This window comes from Cynocephalus volans, chromosome 4, assembly GCF_027409185.1.
Source record: "Cynocephalus volans isolate mCynVol1 chromosome 4, mCynVol1.pri, whole genome shotgun sequence".
In the NCBI taxonomy this organism is placed as follows: Eukaryota; Metazoa; Chordata; class Mammalia; order Dermoptera; family Cynocephalidae; genus Cynocephalus; species Cynocephalus volans.
This window is the reverse complement of record NC_084463.1, coordinates 16,327,481-16,352,087: the sequence shown is the minus strand read 5'-3', so window position 1 is coordinate 16,352,087 and position 24,607 is coordinate 16,327,481. Positions and strand designations below refer to the sequence as shown.

At 52.5% G+C, this 24,607-nt stretch overlaps 1 protein-coding gene across 1 annotated transcript; it reads right to left on the bottom strand.

Annotated features, from left to right (window-relative positions):
- Positions 1 to 1,923: 1,923 nt before the first annotated feature.
- On the bottom strand, positions 1,924 to 18,742 carry OAF (out at first homolog). Its single transcript, XM_063095462.1, has 4 exons — positions 18,476 to 18,742; positions 5,696 to 5,830; positions 4,518 to 4,698; positions 1,924 to 2,983 (listed from the first exon to the last, which is right to left on the bottom strand). The coding sequence occupies exons 1-4, from the start codon at positions 18,740 to 18,742 to the stop codon at positions 2,718 to 2,720; spliced, it is 849 nt and encodes a 282-aa protein (XP_062951532.1). The 3' UTR covers positions 1,924 to 2,717.
- Between the last annotated feature and the right edge of the window lie 5,865 nt (positions 18,743 to 24,607).

Below are 24,607 nucleotides of genomic sequence, written 5' to 3'. Positions count from 1 at the left end.
CAATCAGGAGCCTGTTCCTGCCAGCCCTGGTTCCAGGGAAGCTTTGGACACTCTCTGCCCATGAAGGCAGTGATGACCACTACAGGAACTGGCTCAACCAGGGCTCCACACTTCCTACTTCTCCTCATCCCACCCAAACCTGTGTCCCCCTCCTACAAGTGAGCTGTGCTCGCGGAGGTTCTAGCTGGCCAATCGGATAAACTCATTTGGGCAAGTCACACAATTTTATAGGTGAGCCACATCCATAAAATGTTATAGAATTGCAACGGGGAGCCTATGGGCTAATTTATATGAAGTCACTTTGCAAATTCTAATGTGCCACAGAGAAATGAGGACTGATTATATTACCTCTCCCAGGTATTTTCACATGGTCACAAAGGCCTCCTGAGGATAGTAAAGGCTTATCTCAGTGTTTCTCAAATAGCCAGCCACCTACATCTATTTTAACAAGCTCCAGAGTGATTCTGATGCACACTAAAACTTGAGAATCTCAGTAGAGAAGTGACTGTCACAGTTAAATTTCCAAGGGTAGGTTGGAATCGTGGACTCAGCCCCGGGAATGCAGCCCCTGAGAGGCACCTACTTTGCTGAGTGTAAGGTCAGCCCCAAACTCTCAGGGAATCTTAATTCTCCTCCCCATCTCCTATGGCCAGGAAGGGGTCCAAGGCAGTGATGTCTGTAGTGATGGCGTCCAGAGCCCTCTCACTATAGGGAACAGGCAGGCTAGGAGGTGCTAGTCAAGGAAGGTCAGAAAAACACTCCAAGTCTTGAAAACATTACTTTTTAAAAAAGCATTTTTGGTTATTTGGAAGTCAGTATGGAAGGTATATGCGTTTGGGGACTCCACCCCAGCAATAAAGTCATAAACATAGGGTGGGAGGTGCATTCTCCAAGTATCCCTTCCCCTAGAGCAGAGGTTGGAGCTCAGGACTGAGGACCCAGATTGGGTAGGAGGGGAAGCAGAAAAAGGCCTGAGAAGAGGGGAGCAAGGCTGAAGCTGGTCCTAGAAAACAGGTTCAGAGAGAAGACATGACAACCTGAAAAGGCTATCTCCCCTCTGACCCTCAACTTGACCCTGTTCAAGCAAGCCTGGCTCCCACTACAACCCTCCAGCCTGTTCTGGGGGTGCTGGGGAGCAGAGGAAAGAGGACTGCCCTACAAACCCCTTCCCCCTCCCAGGCCTTCGAGGAAGGATCTCACCCTCCCTATCTCCTCCCCCGTAGGAGCTGGGTCCCCTCTGGGACCCAGGAGACTTTTCCACAACTGAAACACACCCTGTCTCTTGCAAGAAGCCTTCCCCCCCTGCACACTGCTCCTTCTTGAACCCTCCGGTACCCTGCCCAGCACTTCCTTTTACAGCCTCCTTATACTGAAAGGCACTTTGGAATGGAAGAGCCTTCCAGCTATCTGGTTTAGTTGTCTCAGGTTTATATGTGAGGGAATGTCTATTCTTTTCACTAACAGTAACAATATTAATAATAAAGGCTAACACAGTATACACTATGTGCCAGGCACTTGACATACCTGAATTAACTTAAGTCTTATAATTAAGCTCACTTTATACCTCAGAGAGCTAAGGCACAGAGAGTTAAAGTAACTTGACCTAAGATTGCACAGCAATTAAGTAGCAGGGCCTAGGTTTGAATGCTGGGAGTCTTGTTCCAGAATCTCAATGTTATTTCTTGCCTTCGTGCTGGCTATTACTGAGTGGCTTACTATGGTCGCATCTATGTCTGCCTCATTTTCTTGAGTGCAGAAATTTTATCTCATCTTTCCCTGGTAACACACCCCCTGCGTCTCCTCCCTCCGTACAAACTGCTTTAGAAGTTAAGACTAGTCACTAACAGGGTATGAGGACATTCTGACACCAGATGGCAGCATTGGCCAAAGCTTCCCTCAGAACTCCAGGTCTAGAGTTGTCAGTCAAGTAAAAACTTAAACTTTTATTTCTGGTACAAATGATAAATACTTTGCATTAAAAATCTGGAATTCAAGTTTTCCTCATACTTCATGCTCCCCCCCAAACCACCCCAGACCCTTACAAAAATACTTCTGTTTAGAGGGGGAAAGAGCTGGCACCTGCTCTAGGCAAAGTCCAGGTTGGGGAAAGGCACACATGGTCTGTGTTGGTGGTGGGAGGTCTCCACCTGCCCCGCATGCGGCCTCAGGGCCAGGAATGAGAAGAATGTGCTGTCATAGTAGGTCCAGGGGCTCTGGCACGGTCCCCACAGCCCCTTCTTTGAAGGTACTGATGCCCTCAGTGTTGGGGAAGTGGGTGGTGCAGAGGGCCAGCTCCCTCCGGATGTGTGGGAGGAGCGGAGTTGTGTGCGGGAGGTGGGACAGGCATGGATTCCTTTTAGGATCTAATCCTTTACAGAGTTCAATAGAAGAATCATAGGCCATCACATTTTGGTTGCTTGCAAATGAATACTCCAGGGGAGAGGGAGGAGAGGGGTGCAAGTCTGGAAAACCCTTTTCTCCCTCTCTGACCCCAAGGAAGGCATGGGGTGGGAGTGGGGGCTGCCTTCATGGGTGGCCCCCGCTGGGCCACACCCCTTTCACAGTCATGGCAGGGGGACCAGAGGCTCCAGGGCGAGGCTGGTGGGAAGGGAAGGGAAATAAGGCCTCAGGTGGGGGTGGCCACCCCCTCTAGTGGCTGGGGGAGGAGCAGTGGGGCCAGAGCAGCACCCCTAGATCCACCCCTCACCCCAGCCTGGCTAGGGGTCCTCATCCCAGAGACACAGCTGCCTCTGGGGCACGTAGAAGTCGAAGCTGTAGCTCTTCTGGCAGCTACGGATGCCGCACTTGTAGGGTGCAGGCCGGTCGCGGCTGTGGCAGTACTTGAGCATGCAGGGGTACCAGGCCAGGCTCAGGCCGTAGCGGCAGACACAGGGCTTCCCGCGGTCCCCCACCTGCCGGCAGCGAGGCAGCTCCGCCGGCTCTGAGGCCTTGGGCAGAGCCTCGAACACAGAGCTGTCCACACCTGGGAAGAGAGGCAAGAATCAGGGAGGAAGGGAGAAGGGGGGGGCTCCCCTAGCCAGGGCAGGGGCTGTTCCCTGCTGGCCTCTTCAGTCATCCAATAGGCATTTATAGTCACCCCCATCCCCGAGGCCACCAGGGGGATGCAGCGGTAAGACAGACCTGGGCACCAGGCTCCTGGCTAGGCTAGTGGGAGGAAGAGATTAAGTAACAACTCCCCTCATCCACTGAGTCCCAGTTGTGTGCTAGGGACTCTACATACAGCACCTCTTTCCACCACTCCATGGGCTAAGTATTGCCATCCCTGTTTTATTGATGAGAAAACAGCCCAGAGATGTTTAACAATCTGGTCAAGGTCACACAGTAAGAGTGGAGTCAGGACTGGAACTCAGCTCTGACTTCAAGGTCTCCACTCAGCCTTGCTACCACCCAATGCTTTAAAATATCCTTCCACTGGAGTGTGCTGAAATAGAGGCATGGGGAGACTGAACAGGAAATCAAGGAAGGCTTCTTAAAGGAGGTGGTATTTGAGTAAGGCCAGGCAGGGAAGGGAAAGCAGAGGAGGTCATGGTGGCCAGGGCTCGGGGCAGGCGGGAGAGTGTGCATGAGGGGTGCTGGGGAAGACAGCAGTGACCTGGCCCTGGCTTGGCTCAGAGGTCATGGGAGGAACCAGCTTCCAAGGGATGCTAGTATCACACTTGTACTGGGGAGGGTGTGTGTGTGCATGGCATGCCCATAGTTCTGCTGGGCATTTCTAAATCCAACCCCGCCCTGGGAGGGGCAGGCATTTCTCTAGTGCTCAGCTGGCTAAGTGGAAGGATGAGGGGCCTGGAATTGGGATGGTGACATCTCCCTGTCCCCTCTACATAGAGGACCTTTCTTGGGAAAGGTATCTGGAGATGGGCCAGTGTTGAAGTCACGTAGGTCAGAAAGACAGTGACCACGCAGCGTTGGGAGTTCTCCAAGAGGGGGAAATGCTGGCCCCAGGGAAGGTGTGAAGCTCATCTCTGAGAGGTGGAAGCAGAGACGGGCAGGGGAAATGGGTGCCTGTGTCCCCTCCCATGACAGAAGGTCCCATCACTGCATCCTAGCTGAAGGCAGGAACAAGCAGAAGTGTCTGGGAATCTCGCTGCATAAGGACTAGCAGAATTTGTATGTCTCCACCTGGGATGGGTCCTTTCATCTGACTGACTCCTCACTGAACAGCTACACAGGCACCACTTCCTCCAGGAAGCCTTCCCTGACCAAACACAGCCTGGTTTAGAGGTCCCTCCCCTGAATGCCCATAGCTCATCAGTGCCCTCTATCATATTTAACTCTTTACAGATCTACCCCCCTCACCCGCTTGCCAAGGAAGTGCCTGAGGGACAGAAACTGGATGACTACATCTCTGACTCCCATCTCTGTAGGTGCTCAATAAATGAACAGATGGAACAGCCACTCGGTTCTGTCCCTTTCCCTCTTCCACCGCTCTGGGGCTGTCTCCTCCCCCGGCTTCCCTGTGCCCAGCAGTGGGCAGCACCCAGCACCTGGCTGACCTTGCTCCAGCCAGAATCGGACATCCTCCTGGCGGGTGTAGATGGCTTCTGCGGCCTCGGCACACACGTTGTGGAGGTGGGGGCTCAGCAGGCCCCCCTGGCTGAAGTTGACCGCGATATCCATGTGCAGCTGCTCCAGGCCACGCTCCTCCTCAGCCTGCCGCACTGCCCGTGGGTTTTTCTGTGTGCAGGAGAGAAGCCACTCCTACCTGGCCTCAGAAGATTCCCTGACCATTCTTCCCCTGATCCCGGAGGGCGAGACAAGCCCAGGCTGGCTGCCTTCATAACTCTGGGGCCACCTGCAGGGTGGCACTCAAGGAGCATCCAGCCCCATCCCCTCCAACTGGCAGAGAAACTGAGGCCCAGAGTGGAGTCAGGCCTCAGCTTCTATCCAGAATAATGGACTGTTCTCAAGTTATTTGCTGGCCATGGGGCTGACCTCTGGGGCCTGATAGAGAATTCCAAGGTGTTGCTGAGAAGTGGAGGTGGGTGGGCCAGGCAAGCTGTCCCAGGGTAAATGTACTTTCCAACATCCAGGGAAATGAGTCACTCTGGGAAGAGCAGGCAATGGGGAAAGGGAGGAGAGAGGAGAAGGGAGGAAGGCCCTAGGCAGGCCACTGAATAGGTTGGGGAGCTCAGGGAGGGTGGGGAGAGGCCCAGCGTCCAGGGAGGGACTTAGCAGGTTAGCAAGTTTAAAGGTTTTGAACACTATGCTGAACACTTTACATGCATTATGTCATTGAATTCTCTCTATAATCCAATAAGAAAACTGAGGCTTTGAAGGCAAGGTAACTTGTCCAATGTCACCTGACTAATGAGTGATGGAGATGTGATGCCCGATCTGATTTCAGAGCCCAAGCTCCTAAACTCCATCGTACATGGGGAGGAGCTGGGACCAGGGGATTGGAGTAATCTGGGAGTTGGGAATTCAGCACAGACTAGAGATCTGGAGCTATGGCCCGGGGCAAAATCAGGGAGTTCAGGACTCTAGAGTGAGTGGGGTGACAGGGATGAGGGGTAAGGTGGGTCAGGGCGATGGGGCCAGAAACGGAATGAGGATGGGAAGCTGGGTGGGAGGCTGAGGTTGGACTGGGGACCAGTTTGGGGCCAGGCTGGATGCAGGGCTGGGGGCTCTGGGTCAGGAGCTGGGCTAGGGCAGGCCCTGGGTAGGCACTCACCTGCCGAAGCTTGGCCATAGCCTCGCTGGGGATGATCTCATTGTGGTGGAGCCGAGTGACAAAGCAGAGGGCCTGGAACTGACTCTGTCCCTTTTCCAGCTCCCCCAGGATCAGGGCTCTGAAGATCTTCACATCCTGAGGGGAAGGACAGGAGGATGGCAGGCCAGCGGGTGGGAGCAGGCCTCCCCACCAGCCCACCTGGTGCTCAGCTTGGGCCCTGGAGAGGACACGCCTGGATGTTGTTTGCAATAGACACCTCCCTCCTGCTGGTCTAGGAATTTTTATCTTTTCCATTTAAACCCGTGACTTAAAAGAACACATCTCAAATGTTCCAAAGCCTCTTGGAAAACTGACAAAGTGAACCACTAGAGAGTTTTTCAAAAGAGGACCCTTTAAAAGTATAAAGCTTCACCTTGAAGAAAACAGCACCTCTTTTTGGCACCTGATTTATTCATAGCTGATGCTTTCCCCTGTGGAGCCCCCAATGTCGCCTTGATCAGGGTGGGTCAGAACGCTACAACCACCTGACCAGGGCACCACAGGGGAGGGGCTACACTTTTTACAAGTACAGATTCCAGAGTTTCTCTCTCTGACATTCTTATTCTGTAGGTTTGGGGAGAGTCCTCAAAATGCCCCTAGTGCTTCTCTGATCAGCCCAGCTCCTGCCACCCACCTCTGATCAATGGGGGTAGGGGGACAGGGTGGGGCTCAGGGAAGCTGAGCAGCTGGCAGCCTTCTGCTTGAGGCTGCTGATGGCTCACCTTTCCCTCTCCACCTCCCCTTTCCCCAACGGGCTTACTAATGGCATTGCCAGCAGACCAAGGGCTCCTTCCTGTTGCTGACTCACTGCGTGAATGGGGGTGTACAGAGGGGGGCAGAGGGAAAAAGGACATAGGGCAGGATGGGGCCCCCTTTGCAACTGGGCAGCTGAAACTCCATGCTCCACCCATTCACACTGCTCAACACACCCCCACCACACCAAATGTCCCCCCCACCCCATTTTCACCCATCTCTGAGCATTGGCTAACTCTGCTCTCAGTGAGCTGCTGGCAGGGCCCGGTCAGAAGTGGTCTAGATCTGTCATCTTTCAACGTGTGTGCCCAGCCTCCCCCACTAAGAATGCCCCCGTTCCTCTGGCGCTTACTGTGTACCTTCTAGAGTAATACAATTAGTAAGGCCTGCTGGCAATGCCACCCATGTGGGAAAGAGAAAGTGGAGAGGGAAAGGTGAGCCGTGGGCTGCCTCAGTCTAGGTGCTTTGAGAACATGGTCTGGGTGTCCCCCTTGGATTCAGGGTACAGGCAGTGAGGGGCCCACAGTTCCACCCCAAAGCTGCAATGGATTAGCTGGTGCCCAGGCTTTTCCCTCCACTTCTCTAAGCCTCATCTATACAATGGGGATAACACATTTACTTGATTGGGGGGGGGGGGTAAGGACTACTAAGGGAAGAATGAATGCCTGCACAGACTAAGTGCTCAGCAAGTGCTAGTTGTGATGTCTGCTACCATTGCAGGTGATCAGCAAATGCTGCAAATGATCAGACACAAATGAGTGCCTGTCATCTCTCATCTCATAAATCCCCACATATTTCTGCAGTCCTTTAACTCTACAAGGAAGTTTCTCTTCCTTTTACTATAAATGATCTCTGGAACAATGAGGCATGGGAGTATATGGGGAGATACTCCAGAAAGGAAAACCGAGGCCCAGCTGGTAAGAAAGGATCCATTAGGTTCCTTATGATCTCAGGGACTTGTGAGGAAGGAAAATCAGAGCTCGGTTAATCTCTGCTTCCTCTTAACAGGAAATCCCTTCTTGGATCAAGATGCTGGAATCTCCTTGTTCCACCAGCCTGGGCCACCTGATCTTCCATTCACTCAGGTCGGCTGAGGGGAGACTGGCGGCTGGTCCACTTGTGGCATATTCTACTCCAGGCAAAATTCCTGCCAGGCGAGACTCGATACCAGACTTCCCCTGCTAGAGCTTGGGTCGGGCAGATGTCCCTGGCAGGATCCCCCAGGCAGGATCCAAAATCTACCTCCTTCTGATCCTTTAAAAAGAACACTATATGGATATTCACAACATCTTCTCTGATACCACAGGCACATGCAACACCCTGTGGCCTGAGGGCTGCCGAGGGGTCTCAGTGCACGGTGACATGACCTGCCCACCATTAGCAGGAGAAGTATTTGAACTTTTAGGCCAGATTAGAGGGTGAAAGAAATGTTTGAGCCTTTTTCCTGTTTCTATATTAAATAATATTGTCAACGGCAATAACAAAATGCTACCAAAATGGGAACATGACTGGGGGTGCAGAGAGGGAATGAAAATTTCTCATTGCGATAGATTTCCTCTGTATCTTCTATTTGTGCAGGACAAAGATTTATTGAAGTTTATATATGGAATTCACTAATCATGGTTACCATGGGTCAAAAAGGATGTATCATCCTAATTAAAAGCCTTACAACAGGAGGCAGGAACTATGATTATTACTGAATTTGGTTCAGGTAACTTGCTCAAGGTCATGGGACTAAGGGGAAACATAGAGATTTAAAGGCAAGCAGTCTGACTCCAAAGCCAGAATGCACAATTGCCTCCTAGACCGACCAGTCCAATTTCCTTGGTGTTCAGCTAAAAAAACTGAAGCTGAGGCCCAGAGAAGTAGTGTGGTCTGCCCTTGCCACATAGCTCGAGGTTGGCAGAGGCAGTATTAGAACCTGGTTCCCTCTTCCATTCGTTCCTGTCTGGCGGCAGCCTGTAAATCCTCCATACACCTGCTGGGGAATGTGGCAGCTCCTGCTCTGGGTCCATGTGACTAACAAACAGCATGATACAAATAAGAGGGGACAATGAGGCAGGAATACCTTCCCAATCACCTGGCTGCCCTGCACCTCTTTAAACCCTGAATTCTCTAGTCTTTTCAGTCCTATTTCTCTGGAAAACCACATTCCACTTGCTGACCCACTGGCAGCCCCAGTTTCTGGATCTATTTGGTAACAGGGCTCCATCATCCTGATCAGTGTCTTTCCCACCTTCTACTCCCTAAACCTCAGACTCACTAGCAAGGTTCCAGGGTCCCCTTTTCCTCCAACACAGAGGGAAGAGCAGAGTGCAGAAACCCCCCTGCTTCAGGGAACAGCTGGCCAGATGCTAAGCACAGGCCAGACAGAAACCTGGCTCCCAGCCTTCCTCCTCACCCAGGAGTCCCCTGGGATGATTCAGCTGGATCATCCTACAGTATAGCTAAAGCCCACGGCAAATGGCATAGCTGGGGAAGAGTCCATGGCAGAAGCTGGAGTCAGGCTCCTCAAGCTCAAGACTCAGGCTAGGACTCCCAAGATGGGAGGTTTCTATAAGGCTCCTTCTCTTTTTTTTTTTTTTTTTTTTTCCCGTGACCGGCGCTCAGCCAGGGAGTGCACCGCTCATCCTTATATAGGATCTGAACCCGCGGCGGCGGGAGCGTCGCTGCGCTGCTAGCGCAGCACGCTACCGAGTGCGCCACGGGCTCAGCCCATATAAGGCTCCTTCTCTCATGAGCACCAGGAGCCTCCGACCAACCAGGAAGAAATAAAGTGAACAGCAAGCAGGCCCAGAACGTGGGCCATGCAGAGGGTGTGGCAGGGGTACCATCGAGATGGTGTCTGCTAAAGTCCTTGTCTATAGTTGGAAGTAAGGGGTAGGTAGGCTCCAGGAGAACACAGCAGTTAAGAACAAAGGCTCTGGAACCAGTACTACCTCATCAGCTACTAGCCACACAACCTTCTGGGAATTTACTTAACCTCTCTCTACCTTAGTTTCCACATCTGCAAAAGGAGTAAAACAATAGCTTCTACTTCAAGGGATTGTTGCAGGAAATAGATGAGTGAAAGGTCTCAGAACACAGTGGGCTGAACTCTTTCAGTTTCTCTCTTGTTTCTACAATTCCTGTCTCTGTACTTGTCTTGGTACAAACCGTAATCTACTCCAGACACGAAGAGGCAGGAGTAAAGATTTTTCTCCTACAGGTGCATCTGAGACCCAGACAGATCCCAGGCAATAAGGATCCTCCGGGGCTTGCAGGTAGGTAATCAGATCAGTGGGAGAGCATTGATTAGCATTAACTGAGGCAAGGCCTGCACCAGGCTGGGCATGGGAGTGGCCAAGAGCAAAGCCTCTGTCTTCAAAGAGAGGCTGATCTCCAACAACCAAAGTCAGTGTACCACGATAAGGCTGGGTTGAAGTTTTTGCTAAATGCTATAGGGGAAGGGATGGATGAGGGAGAGCTAGCTGTCCCCTTAAAGATGGGGATAGAGGTAGAGTGAGAGGCATTTCAGTGGTCCTTGACAGTTAAAGGATAGAGGGCTTTCCAGCAAAGACAGAAGTATTTACAGAAAACAAGGAGGCATAAGGGTCTCCTCATGCCCCCACCCAATCATCCCTCCATGCTACTGTCATCTGATTCTAATTCTCTTCAAAGGCTCCCTTTGTCCTCAAGATAAAGCATACCTCAAGTGGCTGCCCCAGGTCCCTGGCCACAGAGACTCTTGCATTCTCTGTGCACCGAACTGAAGAGCTTGCAGTTCCCAGGATGAGTGATGCTGTGTCATCCATTGCTCCTTTCCATGAGCCGAATCCTCAGCTGGGATGCCCTGTCCCATCCTCCCAGTGCTGCTCTCTGGCAGGGCCAATCCCAACCCCTGTCGCTCAGCATGAATCCCACTGAACAAACTAGAGCATGGAAAGGTTCTGACAAGGGTGATGGGACTGCTCCAGGGATGGGTGGGTTGGGGACAGATGTAGGGAGGGCAGTAAGTGGTTGAAGAAGAGGCTGGACACGTGGTCTGAGGCCCCAGACTAAGGAACCTGAGCTTAATCTTGTGGATCACTGCAAGTCATCAGTGGCTTTTTATTTTTTTTATTTTTAGTCGTTTTTGTGACCGGTCCGGCCCAGTGAGCGCACCGGCCATCCCTATACAGGATCCGAACCCGCGGCGGGAGCGCTGCTGCGCTCCGAGTGCGCCACGGGGTCGGCCCCATCAGTGGGTTTTTAGCCTGAGGGTGACATGAACGGATCTGGGGATGAGAACTGAACTGGACTCAACTTGACGTTGTGGCCAGGCGAGTATGCACCAGATCTAAATGCCCAGGCAGAGGGCCCCTGTCCTCCCTCAGCATGTTCTGTCCAGGCCCTCCTGATCTGCCCCTGGCTCAAGGGCAGCGGCTCTAGCTTATGTATGCAGTAGCCCCAGGGTCTGGCACACAGCTGGAGCTCAACACTTAGTAGCTGGGTGAATGAATGAATGCTCTAGGGCCTCCAACAAAAAGATGCTCACTCTTCTTGGCCTTGCTTGTAGCCAGGCTCCTGCAGGCTGGCAGTCCTACAGCTGCTCCTCTGGCTTCTCAAAGGTTTAGAGGATCATCTAGTTCACGGCCCAGTGAGGTTCCAGCAGGGGAAGGAACCTTCACAAATCACACAGCGGCAGAGCCAGGACCAGAAGCCCAGACCTCCTGACCTTCAGTCTAGTGACCTTCATGCTCTCCTGACATTCCTCTCTGTGCCCACTCCCTGCCATGCTTGCTGTCTTCTGAGACCCACCATACCTCCCAGAGAGAAGGCTGCTTTGGCTCAGTGGCACTGGGGCTCCAGGTGAACCTGCTAAGAGACGGTAGAGAGCTGTCCTGGGAGAAGCACCTGTGACAGCAGCCGTCCTGAGCCAGGCCCAGGCCAAGCTTCTCACTGAGGCCCTGGACCCCTGGGATGGTGGGGTTCTCACTCCAGCCCTCGACTGGAAAGAGGGGACTGTTTTGCTTCAGCTGCTGTTGCTCAGGGTCTGATGTTCCTCACAGCCGAGTCTAATCCTAACTGACACACATGCAGACTGCCACCTGCTTCCCCACGCACAGGCCACACGGCAGTGACCTTTCACAGACTTGCTGCTTTTTTTTTTTTTGTCTTTTTCATGACCGGCACTCAGCCAGTGAGTGCACCGGCCATTCCTATATAGGATCCGAACCGAGGCGGGAGCGTCGTCGCGCTCCCAGCACTGCACTCTCCCGAGTGCGCCACGGGTCTCGGCCCCAGACTTGCTGCTTTTAACACAGCCACTCTTTCCCACATCGGGGCTCCACAGTCCCACACCATGGTTCCCACACTGTGGCTCCCATCTCCCCCACAGGCATCTGCTCCCTCACAGCCCTCTCTCTCAGAGACGGCCTCTCCCACACCCTTGCCTCACATCTCGCACACTTCCTCAGACTCCCACGTCCTCCACCTGCCCTGAATCCCCCAAGCCTCTTGCCCAGCACCTCCTGCTCCAGCTCACACACAGCCTGTCTACAACATGCCCCTGCCACACTGTCCCCCAACACTGCATGTCACCACCTCAACTCCGGCCTACCCAAACTCCCAGGGGCCTCTCTGGCCCTTCATGCCCACTGCTCCTGGCTGCCTTCCTCAGCCCTTCATCCAGAAAGCCTTCTGGCACAGGGGTTGAGAGGATCTCCAATACTGGACCCACTGCCCACCCTACCTTCCACTACAGGGGAACAGAAACTAAGCGGGCTGGGCAGCAAAGGTACTACTATCTTCTGTGCCTGTACCTCCCAGCCCACCGCTGTACAATGGTGGCTCCAGCACAGGCCTCAGGCCATTGCTCCAGGACCCACATGAAGCAGCTTGCCCCCCACCCATGATCCCCAGCCCCCTTCCTCTTGGACAGCTGGTGCTCTCTCCTGGGAGTTTCCTCTGCCATCTTGGTCTCCTTCCCATAACACCAGAGCGTGTGATGCTGGGGCCTGGGCTGAGCCAATCTAAATATTTATTCCTCTGCTCCTGGCTGGGGCTGCCTTATGGCTAGAGAAGGGGCCAGCTTCAATGGGCGGGGGAGGGGCAGATGGCAGAGTCGGCCTGGAGAGCCAGCCAGGAATCGGTGCCTTCCTGGGCCCATGCTGGCTGCCCCATGGCAGACCCAGGAGCACCTCGGCTGCACAGGCAGGAATAGGGTGGGTGGATTCAACCCAAAGCCAGGTCAAGCATATTCCCAGTCTGGTGCCCAGGGACTCAGACTGCTCCCTTTATGAGATGCTGGTACACCCAAAGGGCTGGGCCCTGGACAGAGGCTTCTTGTTATGAGGCATTAGTGCAGCCACCAGCAAGGAGCAATGCCCCCTGCCCCCAGCCCTCTCCCAGAGACCTAATGCTCTGTCAGCCAAATTCCAAAGGTCACCACTGTCCTGACTGCCCCAGGGAACAATGTGAGGCTTTATGTGGATCCACTGCACCCCACCGTTCCGCTGACTCAGGGCTCCTCCGTGGGGCTCCACGCTTCCCTCTCCCCGATTCCCAGCCCTGATGCCTCCCTTGCTCCCTGCCCTTTATCTGAATCCCCAGTTGGCAGCCGCTTAAACACTCGCCAGCCGAAGGACAGAAGCTCCTAATGATGCTTTGGTCCCTGGAGCAGAAAAAAGCAGCTGGAAAGACATGCTTAACAGTGTGAGGAAGGAGAGCTGGGCGGAGGGACCTACTGGGGCCTGCCCGGCACTGGTATTTCACTTCTCACACGTCTGCGCCAGCCTCTGCTTTGCCAAGGCCTTCTTAGTACCTTCTCATGAAGAGCCTCGAGCATCACACTCTTGTGCCTGTCACACAGGCAAGGAGACCGGGGCTCAGAGTTTAAGTGACTTGTTAAGTCACACAGCTGGCAAATGGCAGAAAAATGTATACGGTGAGTGCTTGGTAGTACCTGTGAGATTTTTTTTTTTTTTTTTAAAGATGACCGGTAAGGGGATCTTCACCCTTGGCTTGGTGTTGTCAGCACCACGCTCAGCCAGTGAGCTAACCGGCCATCCCTATATGGGATCCGAACCCGGGGCCTTGGTGTTATCAGCACCGCACTCTCCCGAGTGAGCCACGGGCCGGCCCGTGTGAGATATTTTTTAAATTCATCCCACCCCACTCCCTCCAAAGGCCATGCAGGGAAGGGAAGGGAAGAGTCTCGGGCACTGCCAAGGAGAAAAGGAGTTATGAGCTTAGGGGGAAGGAGCCCAGCCCAAGTCTGTAGAGAGGAGGGTCTGTCTCTCTATAGAGTTGTTCCTCTGCACAGGTTTTTTTCAGCCTCCTTCTTCCCCGCCCCATCCTGTTCCCCTGGGTTCCTCAGCCTTCTGGAAGGAGCCCACTCACAGTGTCAGGGTAGCACGGGCAGTTGGGATACCAGTGGAAGAGTTACTGGGTCCTAATCCCAGATCATTAGCTGCTTGATCATGTCAAAGTTTGCACATCTGCAAAATGGAGGCCATATCTATCTCACGATGTGGCAGTGAGGATCCATGAGGCCAGATGTGTGATCTGAGTGACTGCTCAATGCAACCCTCATCTCAAGGCTGTACCCTCTGTCTGCCTTTCTGTGGAACAGGAGTCTGTCCTGAGTTTATCCACCACCACCTCTTTGTACTCTGGGAGGCTGGGAAAGGACTCCGCTCTACCTACTCTCACCGCTCTACCTACTCTCACCGTCTTCTCACTGCCACTCAATTGTCCCCAGGTGGTGGTCCTCATGGCCCAACCTGAGATAACACAGGGTAGGGGGAGACTGAGCCCTAAAATCCTCTCCTGTCCCTTGGAATAAATGGCTTCAGGCAGCAACACAGCCATTTGCACATTTCACATCTTCACTGACCATCTCAAAGGCTTCCTGTGTTGTCCCCTACTCCCCAGGCCAGGATCCCCCAGGGTGGGAACTCTGGCACTCTCTGGACTGTTCCTTCCTCTGGCTGGCTCCCACTCACCCATTGGTGCCCCAAGCGGGCTCAACTTTCTAATCTCTCTGGGTCCTTCATCCTTCAGAGTGACTCTGAGCTGACCCATATGCCATATGGCTCCCCTTATCTTGGCTGTTCCTTCCAAGACTCTAGCCCATAGGCCCTCATGACCCTCTCCTGCCACACTTTTGGAGGCTATATCCCCTTCCTCCCTCTCCCGATGTTCCCACAACCCCGATGCAGTCACACATGACTTTCTTCATATCTTCCAGCCCCACCCTCCTCATCCGGTCAATACCAAACCAGGCTGCCTGGAACATGACTCATCCCCTCCCCTGCTTTTGGACACTCAGACTGGGGGACAGAGGAGAAAGAACACTTGGATAAGGACACCAGCTTGGGGGAGGGGGAATCAAGAGGTGAGAGACTGGGGATGGTGACTTGCCTGTTATTGGATATGCCCGGTGATTATGTACATACAGGTCTAATTACATATAGAGGATTTGGATTATAAAGGAAAGTATTGCCTATTGAATGTGCATTATGAATTAGACTTCTTGTACTGAAAGCATGTTGAATTAGGCTTAAAGTAAATACACTGTTTAAAACACCTTAGGGTTACTGTGGATAAATGACAGGTTTCAAATACATGACTGAGTTTGGGCCTTACCTTCATTTAACATTCTAACTAGTTCCTCCTCCAGGTTCCCTCCTCTTCCCTGGAGTAGCTATGCCAGTGGTTCCCGAACTTTGCCACACACTGGAATCACCTGGGGCGTTCTTCAAAAAGTGCTGCTGCCTCCCCCCACCTTCAGACATTCTGACTGAATTGGAATGGAGTGTAGACCAGCAGCGGGATTTTCAAAGCCCCCCTGGGTGACTCTAATGTGCAGCAGAGCTTGGGAGCCACTGAGCTATGGCATTCTTTTAGAGCTGCAGCTCAGCCAGTCTGATGGACACAGTCTTTGGGCGGAGCTGGCAGTAAATGCATGCTGACCACTTGATAGCTCCAAGCTACTTACTGTAAGCCTCGTCTGGGCCCCGGGCTATGTGTCCTACAGGGTTGATGACTGTGCCTGCTTCGCTGGCTTCAGGTCCAGGGTTAGATGGTGTTAGAGCCCTGCCTGGGGCAGAAGTGAACAGGGAGGGTGGGAGGGGATGGGATCAGCCAGACAGAGGCTGTATTCATCCAGCACAGGGGGTTCACTGAACTGGTAGACTGTCAGGGCAAGGATGCTGATCCTGTTCTGAGGAGTTGGCCTACAATTTTGGAGCTTCAAGGAGAAGGTTACAATGAGGGAGTCAAGTCTCCTCCAGGCTCAGCGCTGGCTTTTCTGTGTGACCTGGGGTCCATCATTCAACCTTTTTGAGCCCAAGCTTAACAGGGATCCTTGCTTGAAATGCTATGTGAGCCACAATGATCAAAGCCAATGGCGTCTAGTCCTAAGTACTTAACATAGTACACAGTGAATATTCTATATGCATGACTCTTTAGTTCTCCCAATAACCATGGGAAATGTACTATTATTATCCCCATTTTACAGATGAAGAAATGAAGGCTTGGAGAGATCAAATAGCTTACCCACCTAATAAGTGGAAAACCAGTTGTCTCAGTCTCTCCCAAAGGTGATCAAATGGCAATCACCACCTTCCTAAGCACATTAGGGACTCTTCCCAAAGTACTCCAAATGGGTTTGGTACATGAAACACAAAAAACACAACCTCTAAGCCTTTGTCTTAGAGGAAAAATCATTACTTCTAAACAGAACTTTCTTGTGGAAATCTGCCAAAGACTAGGAGACACGAGGCCTTGAGAACTGAGTGGGCAACAAGAGAGGTGACCCACCCAGAAAGATTCAAGTACAGAAGCTGCTTTAGCCATGTAGACAGTGGCCCGGGGTGGGGGTAAAGGCTATCCCTCCCCATGCCCAGCAATCCCCACCTCCACCCCGCCCCAGGCCAACTGAGAAAACTGTAGTTGGAGGGGACCTTGAGGAGCTGGTTCCCTTTCTGCACCTTCCACTCCCAATTCCCTCCCTTGCTGATGAAATTGGAGATGCTATGGGTGGGTGTGAAATGCCAGCTCCTGGGTCAGAGGCTAACCTGAAAAGCAGATTTCGGAAACCTGGGTGGAGGTGTGAACCACCATGGGGATTACAATGAGGTGCTTGCAATCATTCTTTACCTGGGCAGTCAGACGCCCACCATCCCCTCACCCCATCTCCAAGCCCCCCCCTACCACCAGCCATCACCACCACTGCAGTCAAAATCACAGCCACCTGGGCTCCCCCTCTCCTCTCCCTTCAGGGCAGAGCAATAAAAAACTTCCAGCTGTAGCTACAGGCTACAAAAGCCCAGCCCTACCCACTGCGTCTTTCACTGTCCTGGCCACAACCTCAGCCTTGGCCGTTGGAAGTCTCTCTCCAGGGTTCCAATGAGGCCACAGGATGATGGCTAGTGGGCAAGAGGGTGGGAGACTCACAGCCTGGCCTGAAGCTAACTTTCAAGGACAAAAGGCTTGGATGGAAGACCAGATCCCTGATTCCTAAAGGATCCAAACACTAATTTGGACTTTCCAGGAACAGAACACACTTGACAAAATTCCCCCGAAGTTTAGGTGGGGAGGCAGGAGTGTTCTGGAACTCATCTGCTCCATGCCTGCATCTGAGAACCTAGCTGAGGACTGCTGAGTGAAGAAGGGCCACAAAGTCTTCCCATCTGTGACCTCTAATCACCCCCCTACCCCCCACACTGGTCCACCCAAGTTCTATGTCAGTGACAACTCTGTGGGCCTGAGACAGATCAGCAGTCAAGCCTCACCCCCTACCGCACTGTCTACTGGATCTTCCCCGACCCCTGCTATCTATGGCAATCTCTCTTGGTCCCCAGCTGACTCCCCAAACTGCCCCCTCTCCTCTCAATTTCCCAGTCTCTAAGGGAGAGGAGAGGGAGGCAGCTCAGGCGATTGTCGCATGGTCCCAGGGGCCCTGGGCTTCCCCAGCTGCCCAGACAGAGCCTCGCAGGGCTTCTTTTCAGCAGGAGAGGGGGCTGGGATAGATCAGGAGGACTCCCTTTGAATACCTAAAACTCACTCACCTTCTTTTCCTTCAGGTTTCCTGCTGCCCTGCTGGGTCACTGTTACTCACCGCCCTTCCAGGCCCATTTCCTGATAACCCCCCAGCACCTATACTCTCCCCATCCCCTTGGGGGCCAGGCCTACCTTCTGGTTCCCTCGGCAACATACACATACACTGAGCAGAGGCTGGTGTCTGACCCCCTACCCCCAATCTCGGCCAAAATGTGGGGGCTGGCCAGCTCCCTCGCCAGGCAAGGTAAAGGGTGCCACCTCTCCCAGAGGCAGGGGACCTCACTTGGGGTCTCTGCCCACGTTCTCCTGCTGCACGTATCCCAGCCTTCCTGACCAAACAGGAGAGAGAGCTTCTCCTTGGTTTGGGAGCCAACAGGGACAGTCAGCTCTGCTCAGGAAAGTGAAACAGAGGTGAGTCTGGGACTCCACGATGCCAGGGCTGGGAGGCCTCGGAGCCACCCCACTGCCCTGTGCAGACAAACAGCCCACAGAAGGAAAGAGACTTGCTCTAGATCACACAGCAACATGGTGAGAAGCCAAGACCTCTGATACCAGACCAGGCTTTTTCTTTTTAGAGCACAAGGGAAATTACTCCAAGAAGGGAGTCGGGGTTATTGACATGAACTCTTGAGGGAGGGTCAGCACTTGCAGGGCTCTGGGACGAAGAGAGGAGGAAGCGGGGACAGGAGCTGGTAGGGGAATGAGAAGGGTCTCGGGTACCCAGAGCAAAGAGGCTCAAGGAGGAAGTCGGAGGGGGCAGCAAAAGAGCTCGTTGGGGAGAAGGAAGGGGCTGGGTCTGAGCGCTGCGGAGTGGGGCAAAAAGGTGTAGACAAGAGCCCAGCCTTGGGTAAGTTGCGTACCCTCCTGGCCCCAGCCTTCCCGTCTTCAGGCTTGAGTGCGACTGAGAACCCGGGGGTCGCAGGCTCCAAAGTGCCACCCGGGCGAGCGAGGCTGCCTCACCTTCTTGAAGTCGGCGGTGAAGGAGACGAGGGTGCCGTCGGGCTTGCGCAGCTCGAGGCTGATGCTGTCGGCGTCGCTGTCCGCCTGCAGACTCTCCTCGGTCACCTGGCCGTCGGGCAGCCGCACGCGGACCCGCAGCTCGGACGGCGCGCCCGGCCCCGCGCCCACGCCGCGGGGCGCCCCCAGCAGCGGCACGAGCAGCGGCGGCAGCAGCAGCAGCAGCGCGGGGCGAGCCGTGGGGACCCCGCGGCGGCCCGGCGGGCGCATCCCCGGGGTCCGCCGCCGTCCTCCGCGGCCCGGCGCGCCGCGTGGGGGCGGGGAGAGGCGCTGGCAAACTTTGCCCCAAGTTTGGGGGTGGCAGTTCGGAAGGGCCCGGGAGCCGCTCAGCCGCGGGGTGGCCCGCGACGTGGCGCGGGCGCACGTGGGCAGCGCTCAGCCGCGCTCTCCGCGTGGCTCCGAGTCGCAGACGGCTCTCCCCGGCCCGCCTCCCCAGCCCGCGCCGCGGCTCCGGCGGCCCCCGACTCCGGCGCTCCGAGACTCTGTTTTGCACTTTTCATTCAATCCCACCCCCCGTCACTTCCTTCAGAAAACAGAAACCACCAGGACCTGCCTTAAAGAGACCGCGCACCTCTCCGCTCTTAAAGGGCCCGCGGCGGCTCCCCGCACTCCAGCGGCGGCCCCTCGGCGTCTTTGTGGGAAAGGGCTTTCTCGGTCTCCCTCCCCGCCTCCCTGCCGCGCCCCGTCAGCGGCGGGCCCGGGCTGTGTCTGGAGTTGGCTCTCTGGGCAAATCCCTTCCTCCCAGCACGGGCGGGACGGGTGACTCTTTTCCCCCTCCCTCTCCCCCGCCCCCCCCTTTTTTGGCTTGTTCTTGTGCCACGTGGATGAAATAATCAGGCTAGGAGTTTTAGGGGTTTCGTTTGGTCTTTTCGTTTCTGTGACACAGCGAGTTTCTAAAAAGCTTCTGCAAAATCAGACCTCGCTTCGCACTCCACCTTTATTCTTCCCTAGGTCGGAGAGTGGAGCTGAGGTTCTCGTCCAGCGTGGACCCCCCGTGAGGTGTGTGAGATCTTGATAGGTCAGGCTACCGATCTGGACACAGCCCTCAGCGCTCTCACATTTTGTCAACCCATTTGCAGCTTTCGTCTTCAGTCCAGTCTCCCTCACTTCCCCCATTCACGGCCTTTCCTCAGTCCTGCTCACTTCCCCAGATCCCGTTCTCTTTCCCAGCAACAGACTGACCAAATCCAGGGAAATGATAGATCTAGGCCACTCTGGAGAATTGTCAGGGACTCGGGACACTTCATCAGTGGCTCTCCCACAAGCCACAAAAAAAAAAAAAAAAAAAAAAAAAATGCCTGCCCTGCCATGCAACCCAACAACAAATTGGGTGAAGACTGGGATATCTGAATTCCTGCCTCCTCTGATTAGCTGTGTGATTTGGGCACGTTTTAAAAATTCTTTGGGCTTAAGTGTTCCCAGGCCTCTTCTCCTACCCCTTCCGCTCCAAGAAGATCCCAGAAGAAGTAGGCCAAGAAGCTCTGTGGGGTTGCTGAGGCCTACCCTGTCCTGCCAGTCCCGTGCAAGAGGAAGCCCCAGGAAGATGCTCAGAACCTATTGTTCCCAGATGTCCATTTCCCACTTGTTTGTTCTAGGTCCCTTGTTCTTTCTTGATTGCAATTGAGTGAAAACCCCCCTCTCTGCAGCTTCCTTCCCTTCCAGGGCTCCCCGGCACAGCACTGGGTCCTGTGAACTGTAGAGTCAGGCTAGAATCCACCTCTTACTACCAACCCAGGAATGTCGGATTCCTCTGCTGCCTAAATTTAGGCCTGAAAGGGACTTAAGAGATTGTCTAACTCAGGGTTTTCCAAATTTGCCTTACCTAAAGAGTCACCTGGATGCTTGTTAAAAACACAGATTTCTGGGTCCCTAAACCTGTGAAATCAGACTTTCTAGGGAAAAGAACTGAGAATTAGCATTTTTAACAAGGGCCCCTGTGATGCTCGTCTCGTCATATGGGGTTGATAGTTGGTACTTGACAGAGGGTTAAGCATAGAGGATCTATAACAAACAGCATCTTTCCCAAGGAACCACCCAGCCCCTTCACATTCGGGAGATTAAGGCAGGCTGTTAAAGAATAATTGGGTTAGCACAAGGATTACTCCCCCGGTGACTCCCACCCTGAGCTGGAGGATGGAAGATTACATAGAGATGGTCAGAGTCTCAGAACTGGCCTTCTGCTTGACAGCATACTAGACCTCAATGCAGCCTCAAGGCTGGGTCTCCCCATATGAGTCAGCCCACACAGTCATTAAGGGCCTCGCCCGCATTTCCTAACTTCCCCTGTTTCAGGTTCTGTCCCCATTCATCACCATCTCTGCCCTCAGCCATATTCCCAGGCCCCTTACACTTACCCTTACCCCAGCAAGGTCCCAGAAGAAGCAGGCCAAGAAACCCTGGATGCCTGATTTCTTTTCTAACATCCCCTGGACTGTCTTTGTCTCTATTCAAATTTGGGGTCTGAAAACAAGGTTGGAAGACCTCATCTCTTTCCCCAACTTCTTTCTCATAATTCACTTCCTTGTCTGCTTCAACCACAGGTCAAACCAGATTTTTCTTTTAAAATGAAAAAGAATTTGAAATCTCACTCCTTTCCACGAGCCCTACCTATCTCTGTCTCTGTTCCTTCCTTTTGATTTAACCTTACCAACTTTTCAAGATCCAGGACAAAACTCAGGTTTCTCAGGAAGTCTTTCTCAGCTACCTATTGACCTATCGCTCTATTCCGTACTGCTCTCTCCTGCATTTGGACTCCAACAATAATAATAATTATTATAGCAGCTACCATTTGTTGTATTCTTATATGTCCAGATTCTGTGCCAAGTATTTTTTACATGGATCATCTTATTTAATTTTCATGGCAACCCTCCCAAGTAGGTTCTATTCTTAGCTTCTTTTTACTGACTAGGAAACTGAAGCTTAGTGAGGTTAAGTACCATACCCAAGGTCACAGGAGTAGTAGAGCCAGCGGGGACTCAAACACAAGTCCGCCTGACCACAAAGCCCAATTTTAACCACAGTCGCATCTGCCTGTCTATAGCCCTTGCTTTCTTCCATTCCTAGGCGGGCACACATCCTGTGCTATCTTCTGTTATCTAACGGTTTCATGTAATGGCAATCTTGTGTCCCCAGTGAGGCTGTCAGTTAGTTCAAACAGGCCAGCCCCATGCTGGGAACAGAAAGTGCTTCCCTTAACCACCCAGCCATGGAAGCAGCCATTCATCTTAAACGTAAAGGCCCTCAGAGGAAGAGCTCTAACAAGCCTAATTACCCTGACTACAACCAAACAGCGCTCATTGTCAGAAAGTTCTTTATGTCTAATGGCAAACCCTCTGCCATGCCGTAAACCAATTTCATTTCCTTTCTCATCTCTAGCCCTAGGAAAGCTGTTGCCAGTAGCCGTTCAGAGCAAGGGCGTCAGGATCTGAATCCTGGAGCTTGGCCACTCATGAGCTGGTGATTTAGTGAGCCTATTTCTCCATTTTAAAAATGAGTATATAAATGCTTACTTCACTTGGTTGTTTTGAAAACTACATGGAATGGTGTAAACACTTCACCATGTATTTGGCATATAGCACAGGCCCCCAAAATGGTGGTTATTATTATTTAATACTGTTTCTTCTTTCCCATCATATCAAATACTAAATCCCTGTTTGACTACCAACACACTCATTCAGAAACATTTTTTCTCTTTGTCCTCTTTAGGTCTTGCGGTTTTATGCTGCTTGAGACTTCTGAATCTGGGAAATGGGCAGCAAAACCTTGGGATGTGCCTCCCCTTTGCTTTTTGGTCTGAGTGTGCCCGGATTTGGCAGAAAGAGAAATGCCACACCATCTCATGTCTTGGCCAATCTAGGACCAAGAAAACAGGTGCTGGCAGGGCCCTCTAGATGGCCAAAAGGGAAACTGAACCAACTACCTCTATCGGGAGATAAGGAGAGGGTGACAGGGAGCTTGTCTTTGCAACAGTGGAAAGATTTTTCTTCCCGTTTCTTCCAGTGGGTGGCAGTTTGGTTTGGTTTGGTTTGGTTTGGGTTACATTACAGTTCTCAGTTACTGGGCCCTTGCAGATAGGGCTGGTGACTTGTGCTTTGAGGATAAGGGACAACTGGGGATAGGGTGGTGGTGTTTCCTCTGCCTCTCAAGGTCAATGGCAAAGCTCCAGACATCTCATTGTCCAAGTAGTAGTACAAATTAGCCTTAGGGCATCACACAGTTATTCAGTTACATCAATCAAGGGTGTGATGAGAAAGTGGACTGGATGCTGCAGGCAGTGGGCGGGAGAGAGAGTGAAAAGGGAAGAGAGGCCAGGAAGGCTGGTGGAACAGCCATTCTGCCTGGGCAGAAAACCAGGCAGAGCAGAAGTTTAGATGGAGTTGGGCTGAACTAATGACTTTCAGGAAGGAAAAGGAAGCCTGAATCATCAGAGCTGCAAGAGAAGGCAGATCTGAGCTCATTGATTCCAGGTCCATGACTCTGGAAGGTTCTGAACATAACTGTCTGGCCCTCCCTGCTAGTTCCTCTGTGAGGCCTTTCCTGCTCCCCCACCTGGACTCTTTGACTCAGTCAGTCATTGCATTAGTCTGTTTCTGTTGCCTATAATAGAATATCTGAAACTGGGTAGTATAAAGAAATGAAACTTATTTCTTACCGTTTCGGAGGCTGGGAAGTCCAAAAAGCAGAGAACGCACCTGGTGAGGGTGTTTTCCTGATGGTGATAAGCAACACAGGGTATCACATGGTTAAATGGCTGAGCAAGAGAGCTAACCTACTCACTTGCTTTCCTTATAAGGCTATCAGAACCACATCTGTGACCACCCATACAACATCACTAGATTAATTCGTTCATGAGAGTACAGTCCTCACAATCTAACCACCTTCTAAAGGTCCCACCTATCAAATACCGTAATAAGATTTCCCACCCTCTTAGCAATGTTACAGTGGGAATTAAGTTTTCAATCATGAAATTTTGGGGGACACATTTAACCCACAGCAGTCACCTAGCACACAAAGAGGGAGTCACGGGGCTAGATGCTGTGGGCACAGTAGTGGAACAAGGCAAATGCAGCAATTCCTTTCCCTGTGATGGATCCTACAGCAGCAGGGGGAGCAGGCATTAAAAAGCTCATGGCAAAAACAAAAATTTAAATTACAAGTGTCATAACTGGTACTATGGAGAATTAGAGGAGATTCTAGCCTAGATCAGGAAGCTCGCTTGAAAGATTTTTCTGGATACATCCTAGACTTAAAAGATTAATCAGGATTGATTGGCAACAAAGATGTTCCAGATAAAGGAAACAGCTTGTGTACAGAACCTGAGTCTGATGGACTTCCCCAAAACTTCACCAGGTAGCTAATGCATGATGAGGAAGGAGAGCTGCTCAAAATCATGCAGGAGAGTTTGGCCCTACAAGAAATGCAGGGCCTTGTGGGCAATGTTAGCAATCAGGTTTGGTTTGGTTTGGTTTTCCTAAGAGCAGTGGGCAGTCATTGAAGAATGTTATGCAAGCAGGTGACATGATCAGACTCGTATTTTGAAAAAAACACTCTGGAAATGGATTGTAGCCATCCAGATGAGAGTGATGCTGGGCTGGACTGTGGTGGTGGCAGTGGGAGTGTAGAGGGGTGCTGGAATTCAGCTGCATTCTGGAAGTAGAATTTGGAAGTAGGATCTGACGTTTCTTTGGACTGAGGGGTGAGTGAGAGGGAGAGGTCAAGGACAACTCCTGATTCTGGCTTGTGCTGTTCGGTGGCACCATGAAATGAGATCGGGAAGCCTGGGTAGAAGCCCTTAGGTTGCTTTTTTGGTAGCTCTTCAGGTACTTTTCACCTCCCACCTTTTGTTATAATGATTTCACAGCATTTGTGTTTGAAACCAGAGGATACAAAAGAACCGAGGCCAACTATCACTGGCACTGCTCAGATTAGAAGCCTGGCATTCTGCAGCCAGGCCTAGCCTCCTTCTGACACCGTGCAGGTTTCCGTGTCATCGCCTTCGCTGGGAGCCTCTGTGTACTGGACTTAGCTCCTCTTTGTATCCACCTCATGCCCAGCACAGTGCCTTGCACACAGAGG

Coding starts and splice junctions, on each gene's coding strand:
- OAF (XM_063095462.1), bottom strand. CDS start 18,742: ATGCGCCCGCCGGGCCGCCGCGGGGTCCCCACGGCTCGCCCCGCGCTG. Junction 5,831..18,475: donor TCACCGCCGACTTCAAGAAG/GTGAGGCAGCCT, acceptor CCTTCCCCTCAG/GATGTGAAGATCTTCAGAGC. Junction 4,699..5,695: donor CTATGGCCAAGCTTCGGCAG/GTGAGTGCCTAC, acceptor TCCTGCACACAG/AAAAACCCACGGGCAGTGCG.